At 45.1% G+C, this 9,248-nt stretch overlaps 1 protein-coding gene across 1 annotated transcript; it reads left to right on the top strand.

The window, feature by feature from the left end:
- The first annotated feature begins 1,238 nt into the window (after positions 1-1,238).
- Positions 1,239-3,226, top strand: LOC127334945 (MEIOTIC F-BOX protein MOF). Its single transcript, XM_051361505.1, has 3 exons — positions 1,239-2,431; positions 2,591-2,755; positions 2,850-3,226. The coding sequence occupies exons 1-3, from the start codon at positions 1,535-1,537 to the stop codon at positions 3,087-3,089; spliced, it is 1,302 nt and encodes a 433-aa protein (XP_051217465.1). The 5' UTR covers positions 1,239-1,534; the 3' UTR covers positions 3,090-3,226.
- The last annotated feature ends 6,022 nt before the right edge of the window (positions 3,227-9,248 follow it).

Raw genomic sequence — 9,248 nt, 5'->3', positions numbered from 1 at the left:
AACCGGAAAGGCAAGCAAATCTCCCGAGGCCCAGCCGAGCTCCTCCAATCATCTCTCGTCTCCCTCTATAGCCCTTATCTCCCAGTTTCCCCTCTCTCCGCCGCCAGGACGCGCACAACACGAACGCGCGACCCGACTCGATTCCACAATCGATCTCCCCTCCCATTCATCTCCTGCCACCCCCACCCGATGCTCGGCGCCGGGATATCCGGGCAGAAACATCCTTATTTTTTCACGAGCGTGTACCTTCTTCCTTTAATCTGCTTCTTCTTTAATTTCCTCTTTCTCCTCCTTTCCCAAGTTCTGGGCATCCTTCGGGGCATCCTTCGTTTAATTCCGTTCTTCAATCCGACCCGCCAGCAGCGTTCAATTGCTAGCTCCATCTTTGTTGATGCTTGTTGTTCCAAGTCAGCTTGTTATGATCCAGAAAACTTAGGTATATAAATTGGTGGAACTCGTTCTATGCGAGCGAGGTGGGACTAATGACGGAAAATTTTCGTGCGCGAGCCAGCGCCGTGATATATTGACCCAAAAAGCCCACTGGTGGCCTGTTCGGAGCGACGAACCAGGACGCTAGACAACCGCTCCACCCATGACGGTCGGCGACAGAAGGATGAGAGAAAGTTCTCCAGTTCTCCCCAAGCGTGCCTCCAGCCGACCACACGCTCGCCCATGTCCCCAAAGCCGCCCGCGCCCAGCACCTCTGGTTTGCTCGGCATGTGGCCGCTGCCCGCGCCCAGCGCCTGTAGTTTGCTCGGCATGTGCCCGCCTGCCCGCGCGTGGCCGAAGAGAAAAGAAAAAATAAACGAACCGGTACATGGCAAGCCCAGTATTATGCGATTTGGTGGGAGGGTAAATACGTCCGATAAAAAGTTGGACGAAAATTTTGGCAGAAACCTTAGCTCCTTTATTATTAGGTATAGATTTGGTTTCACCTTTTTTTTTGGTACCTTTCAATATGCAGAGGCTGGATGTAATGCTTAAAACTTTTGAATAATAAAGCGCCCATTATCCAAAAACGAAAAAAGGTGAGTGTATGTATTGCGGTAAGTCTGATTACAGGACGTTCTGGCGCCTGGCCCATATGGCCATATCCCAGCCGTCCGATATCGCCGGAGATTCGTGCTCGCCCATTTTGCAAAAAGAACCGCCGAGATCTCTGAATATAATCCAGGACGTTCTCTAATCACAATTTGATCCGCCGAGATCTCTGAATATAATCCCGAAAGTCCCCGTTGAAACCCTAACCGGTCTCGATCCAGATGGAGCCGCCAGCCGCCTCCCACCTCCTTCCTCCGGCAGTGTAGCCGCTGCCTCGTCGCCGTCCCTCGCGCGGGATCTCCGGCTCGACCGTGCTGGCCGTCCCAGGCCCGCCGCCTCGTCGCCGTCCCCTCGCGCGGGATCTGCCGCGCGGCAGACGTCGCCGGCTCGCCCGTGCTGGCCGTCCCAGGTCCGCCGCCTCGTCGCCGTTCCCTCGCGCGGAATCTCCGAAGCGGCAGACGCTTCCGGCCTGTATTGTCGGTTCATCTGAGCGATGGAGGCCGTCACAGAGTGCCGCCTCCATGCCGGCGGCTCTACCGACGACCGGCTGAGCGCGCTGCCGGACGACCTCCTCCACCGCATCCTCTCCTTCCTCCCGTGCCAGCGGACCGTGCAAACGACCGTGCTGTCCAAGAGGTGGGCAGGCCTCTGGCGCTCGGCGCCATGCATCAACATCAACATGGTGTATTTCTCAACCCGTTCCAGGCACAGGTGGCAAAAGATTGAGGATCTCGTCACCAATTTCCTCATCTTCCACAACGCTCCGGTTCTAGATGCGTTCCGGATCGCGATGGATGGCGTCATCGCCGATGATTGGCTTCCGGCCATCAACAGATGGGTTCGCCGCGGCATCCTGGGATGCCCATCGGTGCTCGAGATCGAGTTCTTCGACACCGGCATACCTGATTCGCCATTCGGCGACACGATCCGACCTGGTCCGTTTGAGTTGCCCGACATCGGATCTACCAGTTCCAGTCGCCTCAAAAAGCTCAGCCTTGTTGGCGTGTCCCTTGGCAGCTCCTTCGCCGAGCTGCTCCGTTCAGGATGCCCGGTACTAGAAGATCTGCACCTCGAAGATTGCTGCACTGAATTCAACCACATACAGTCCCACACATTGAAGAAGCTAACTATCCACATATGTTATCGTCATTCAGTCGGTACCCTGGCTATCAAGGCTCCCGCTCTTGTTGAATTGGTGCTGGATCCAGATCTTTCGATGCCTGAATACACCCAGAAGAACGAGTTTTCCCTAGCTGATGGGTCGACCAACTCCCTCGTGGATGCATGGGTTGTTTTCCCAAACGACATGTCTCCGAGAAGTCGAGTCATGCTTCTAGGCAGCCTCTCCAACGTGACCAAGCTGGAGCTGACAGCATGCTTTTCGGCAGAGGTATATACTATATATGCATCTCCCTTTCTCGCCATCCCAGGCATCTTGATTTGCCCTAGTATGTTGCATATGGATTGGATATTCTTACCACTGTACGTGGTTTACAGCTTTTCAGTGCATCTATCCCTGAACCTTAACTGAATATCCATTCTCTTTCAGCTGATGCTAGATAACGAGTTGGGTCAATTCCCAATTTTCAGCAACATGAGAACCTTGTGGCTACGCGGGTGTGTATTTGGCAATCGCGATGGGAAGTGCAGCACCCTCGACATATTTCTGCAGAAGACCCCTAATCTGAAGAAGCTTACTTTGGAGCATCAGCGGGTAGTTTACTTACTCATGCTGTTATCTACTTATTACCCTGGTGATTCTTTCGTTGTGCATCTTTTATTGATCTTACCTGAGTTTCTATACACAGCCATGCTGCTGCAAAAATACATTTCAAGAGGCGGGGCGCAAGAAGAGAAAGGACAAGACAAGTAGCCGCTCCCTCCATTGTCCGGACCAAAAGGCTTTCCAGTGCCCAAACTTAAAGTTGATCGAAATCATATATGAAGCACGTTATACGGATGATCACCATGAACACCAGCTGTTTCAAGTTATGAGGGGGCTTTGGAGGAACCTACAAGACGCTACTTTCACCGTTACTAAAATTTAGATAATAATAACTTGGTCTTGGTACTTCTACCACTGCTATTTTCCTTTCTTTTCTTACTTGGAACTTTGTATGTCAAATCCAATGTTTTCTACATTTTAATTCTAGCCAAAGTGCCACCTGGTTATTTTAACTTTTCATCTTATTTGTTGCGGGGAGTTAACTTCTTAGTCTCATACAGTATTTTTCATATAAAACGTATGCAATCTTTGCCTATATGTTGCAATGGTACTAGTACTATATATGAGAAAGGAATGTAGAGGTATACGAACCCATAACCTTTTAACAGATTTGCATCCCCAAAGTTCTAGTCTATTTTGAACCATGAGTAGTTTAATTTGGTCAATCCTATTTGTTTTATTGCTAAATTTGTTTTGGTGTCTCGATAAGTTGATGTGTAATGGAGCAAACTGGGGTCTCATGCTAATTTGATAATTGCTGAGTCAGAAGAGGAAAAAATGAGCTTCTCCAAGACAGTTACTCATGATTGATGTCTGTTGCTTCCATGAATATGTTCTATTGAAACTTACCACACCCTCTGCCATTTACATTGTACGTCTATATACTTTGCTTGCTTTTATGTTCTACTGAAACATACACCTGAATTTGAATAAAATTCTTCTACATAGGAATGCTATTATAATGATAAATAAAAAATATAGGGAGAAACATATTTGATCAGGACAACAGGATTTTTTTTCGTGTAAATTGACCTCATGTGTAGCAAATCTCTTACCATCTTAGTGATTTGTGGCAGTCTTTCATTAATCAAACTAGTTGAATGCCCGTTGCTACGGTCTCTTATATTTTTCTCATTATCACACATATGTTGCACATGTACATATAAATGCATGTGTTAATTACTAATATAAACCTAATCAAACGCAACTTTGGATTGATACATGTAGTCTAGTACAATTCTCTTGTATTCTATTTAAAATATTAATAATTACCAATTGTACATCCTGATTTCAACATTGTAGCAATTTTTTTTTGGATCGAGGGAGTACATATTTATATATTAGCACACTTTAGGAACATAAAATAATCATGATCGTGTTCTCTTAATCATGGCCACCATCTACTACCAGATGGTCATCATATTGTCAATCAAGAAATTTTTTTTTTTGAAACATTGTCAATCAAGAAAATTAATAACCCAGATCGTTTGCTAACTCAAAGTAGATGTTAATGGGATGTTACAATGAGGTACAATTGACAATGCTGAGCATGAATGCTGAAATGGCTTTTGCTAATTTAGAATTAAATCTTTGTAATTGAAGTGAAAGTAGTTCAGCTGATCAAAAAACTCACCTAAATCTGGGCTATGAAACCAGCTCAATATTAAGCAATCTTAAAAGATGTGTGTTGCTGGCACCTCAGTGTAGCCCAGATGCAAAGCGTGCCTAGTTCCCTTTGTTCCTGAAGCCTAGGCAAACACTAGAATGAAAAAAATAGGCTTGCCAAACTACAACCGGTTCTATCCATGAAAATCATCAAAAGCTTACTGGATTGGGATTATGAAAATGTTGTTATAAAGTGGTGATTCTCCCTTGTAAATAGTTTAACCTTCACGTTGCTCCCTTGAGTCCACTCTTTGTATGCTACATAAGTGAAATCAATACGATGAAAATAGATTCAATATCCTGAGAGAAAATCCCATAAAAGGGAATTTTAAAAGCTTCTAGGCAATTTCATCAGCAGATTAATACATCGGAAATTCCCAAATTTGTCACCAGTGCAAAAAAAAAAGTGCTTTGAATATCATTAGCACTGAATTGTATACTATATGATCTATTTATTCTAGAGAAAATGGGGCTATTTTGTTTGAGAAAAGAAAATGGGGCCATAATTGATGTCATTTTAGACTAATTTGAAGTACAAGATTTCCAACCATAGAACATAGAGCTCCAATCTTATTTTCCTCTACACTCTAGCTACGAATGGTCGGAAGAAAGTACTCACAAATTTGTGCCGAAGTCGGTATCACCCACATTATGTTGAGTAGCAAAAATTAGTATAGCGGTCGAAGAACAATACCTTACTTTTGTTATTGGCACGCCTAGTGTGCGCTCTCTCGTCTTTGTCACCATTCCTCCTTCATGTCCTATGAAATTTAAAACAAAACCATCACATAACAACCCACGAGGAGGCCACAGGAAACGCACACATGTGACGGTGATCACATGAGGTACATGCCATTTAGAAATAGCGTCAAATTGGCGCAGAGCTGGTTCATGGCTTAAAAATGCACAAATGAAATTTGCCTCTTCTGCATTTTTCAAACATATGACATGCATGCGGTTGCTGGCTTCTGGGTTGGTTGGGAAAGCGAAGGCGTGGATGGCGGAGGAGGTCGGGAGGGAGTTGGCGAGCGTCAGACGGTCAAAGTGTGCCGACCTCTTATTGATCTCATCGCCGACCTCTTTTTATATCACGGCCAGCAGATTCGAGTCGCAGAGGGAGCTGTCAGATGTAGCGCGTCGACCCCTAGCAACTCCGATCGGCACCCCATCTCCTCAAGAAGCCGCCGCTGAGAGGGAAACCAAGTCGCCGTCATGCGCACCTCCCGGTGGGAGAGTTGATGAGCGTGCAGGAGCGGAGGCCGGGAATCGGCTCAGAAAAGTTGTTCACCGCAGGGGTAGCGGCGTAGTCATGGGATCGGTACGAGTTCTCAGGATACACCGGCAGCGGATAATGGTGCGAAAGGTGTAGGGTGGTGGCGCCGGTTCAAGGGTGACCAGGGAGGGTGAAGTCTCCTCATTTGTACCTTCCCGCGGTGATACGTCCAATTTGCATCACTATTTTATATCATAATTTGCTGTTATTCATTGATATATTTCATATTTGGAGATACTCCCTCCGTTCTTTTTTAATTGACTCAAATTTAGTACAAAGTTGTACTAAATCTGAGTCAATTAAAAGAGAACGGAGGGAGTAATACTTATGTTATTTCATTTATTTTGCATGTTTCATGATTATTGGAGGATCGCGCACCGGAGCCAGGATTCTGCTGGAAAAAGCACCATCAGAATGCAATATTTCGGAAGATCAACAGTTGACGGAAATTATATGAAAAATCCTATTTTTCCAGATGACGAAGGGAGCCAGAAGGGGGAGCCGAGGGGACCCGAGGTGGGCCCACCTCATAGGCCGGCGTGGCCTAAGGCCTGGCCGCGCCGCCTGATGGCGTGTAACTCACACGTTCGTTGGGAACCCCAAGAGGAAGGTATGATGCGCACAGCAGCAAGATTTCCCTCAGAAAGAAACCAAGGTTTATCGAACCAGTAGGAGCCAAGAAGCACGTTGAAGGTTGATGGCGGCGGGATGTAGTGCGGCGCAACACCAGGGATTCCGGCGCCAACGTGGAACCTGCACAACACAACCAAAGTACTTTGCCCCAACGAAACAGTGAGGTTGTTAATCTCACCGGCTTGCTGTAACAAAGGATTAACCGTATTGTGTGGAAGATGATTGTTTGCGAAAAATTAGAAACGATATTACGATGAGATTGTATTTCAGTAAAGAGAATTGGACCGGGGTCCACAGTTCACTAGAGGTGTCTCTCCCATAAGACAAACAGCATGTTGGGTGAACAAATTACAGTTGGGCAATTGACAAATAAAGAGGGCATGAACATGCACATACATATTATGATGAGTATAGTGAGATTTAATTGGGCATTACGACAAAGTACATAGACCGCCATCCAGCATGCATCTATGCCTAAAAAGTCCACCTTCAGGTTATCATCCGAACCCCCTCCAGTATTAAGTTGCTAACAACAGACAATTGCATTAAGTATTGCGCGTAATGTAACTAGTGACTACATCCTTGAACATAGCACCAATGTTTTATCCCTAGCGGCAACAGCACATCCGTAACCTTAGTGGTTCTTGTCACTCCTCCAGATTCACGGAGACATGAACCCACTATCGAGCATAAATACTCCCTCTTGGAGTTACTAGCATCAACTTGGCCAGAGCATCTACTAATAACGGAGAGCATGCAAGATCATAAACAACACATAGGCATAGCTTTGATAATCAACATAACAAGCATTCTCTATTCATCGGATCCCAACAAACGCAACATATAGAATTACAGATAGATGATCTTGATCATGTTAGGCAGCTCACAAGATCCGACAATGATAGCACAATGGGGAGAAGACAACCATCTAGCTACTGCTATGGACCCATAGTCCAGGGGTAGACTACTCACACATCACTCCGGAGGCGACCATGGCGGCGTAGAGTCCTCCGGGAGATGATTCCCCTCTCCGGCAGGGTGCCGGAGGCGATCTCTGGATCCCCGAGATGGGATCGGCGTTGGCGGCGTCTACGGAAGGTTTTCCGTATCGTGGCTCCCGGTCTTGAGGGGGTTTCGTCACGGCGGCTTTACGTAGGCGGAAGGGCACGTCCGGAGGGGGCACGGGGGCCCCACACCAGAGGCCGGCGCGGCCAGGGGGGGCCGCGCCGCCCGAGGGTTTGGGCACCCCGTGGCCCTACTTCGCTTCGTCTTCGGACTTACGGAAGCTTCGTGGAAAAATAGGCCCCCGGGCGTTGATTTCGTCCAATTCCGAGAATATTTCCTTACTAGGATTTCTGAAACCAAAAACAGCGAGAAACAAAGAATCGACACTTCGGCATCTTGTTAATAGGTTAGTTCCAGAAAATGCACGAATATGACATAAAGTGTGCATAAAACATGTAGATAACATCAATAATGTGGCATGGAACATAAGAAATTATCGATACGTTGGAGACGTATCAGCATCCCCAAGCTTAGTTCTCGCTCGTCCCGAGCAGTAAAACGATAACACAGATAATTTCTGGAGTGACATGCCATCATAATCTTGATCATACTATTTGTAAAGCATATGTAGCGAATGCAGCGATCAAAACAATGTATATGACATGAGTAAACAAGTGAATCATATAGCAAAGACTTTTCATGAATAGCACTTCAAGACAAGCATTAATAAGTCTTGCATAAGAGTTAACTCATAAAGCAATAATTCAAAGTAAAAGCATTGAAGCAACACAAAAGAAGATTAAGTTTCAGCGGTTGCTTTCAACTTGTAACATGTATATCTCATGGATATTGTCAACATAGAGTAATATAATAAGTGCAATAAGCAAATATGTAGGAATCAATGCACAGTTCACACAAGTGTTTGCTTCTTGAGGTGGAGAGAAATAGGTGAACTGACTCAACATTGAAAGTAAAAGAATTGTCCTCCATAGAGGAAAAGCATCGATTGCTATATTTGTGCTAGAGCTTTGATTTTGAAAACATGAAACAATTTTGTCAACGGTAGTAATAAAGCATATGTATCATGTAAATTATATCTTATAAGTTGCAAGCCTCATGCATAGTGTACTAATAGTGCCCGCACCTTGTCCTAATTAGCTTGGACTACCGGATCATCACAATGCACTGTTTTAACCAAGTGTCACAAAGGGGTACCTCTATGCCGCTGTACAAAGGTCTAAGGAGAAAGCTCGCATTGGATTTCTCGCTATTGATTATTCTTCAACTTAGACATCCATACCGGGACAACATAGACAACAGATAATGGACTCCTCTTTTATGCATAAGCATGTAACAACAATTAATAATTTTCTCATTTGAGATTGAGGATATATGTCCAAAACTGAAACTTCCACCATGGATCATGGCTTTAGTTAGCGGCCCAATGTTCTTCTCTAACAATATGCATGCTTAACCATAAGGTGGTAGATCTCTCTTACTTCAGACAAGACGAACATGCATAGCAACTCACATGAAATTCAACAATGAATAGTTGATGGCGTCCCCAGTGAACATGGTTATCGCACAACAAGCAACTTAATAAGAGATAAAGTGCATAATTACATATTCAATACCACAATAGTTTTTAAGCTATTTGTCCCATGAGCTATATATTGCAAAGGTGAATGATGGAATTTTAAAGGTAGCACTCAAGCAATTTACTTTGGAATGGCGGAAAATACCATGTAGTAGGTAGGTATGGTGGACACAAATGGCATAGTGGTTGGCTCAAGTATTTTGGATGCATGAGAAGTATTCCCTCTCGATACAAGGTTTAGGCTAGCAAGGCTTATTTGAAACAAACACAAGGATGAACCGGTGCAGCAAAACTCACATAAAAGACAT

This window comes from Lolium perenne, chromosome 2 (genome assembly GCF_019359855.2).
Source record: "Lolium perenne isolate Kyuss_39 chromosome 2, Kyuss_2.0, whole genome shotgun sequence".
NCBI lineage: Eukaryota > Viridiplantae > Streptophyta > Magnoliopsida > Poales > Poaceae > Lolium > Lolium perenne.
The sequence above is the reverse complement of the archived record's forward strand: the minus strand, read 5'-3'. Positions and strand labels throughout refer to the sequence as shown.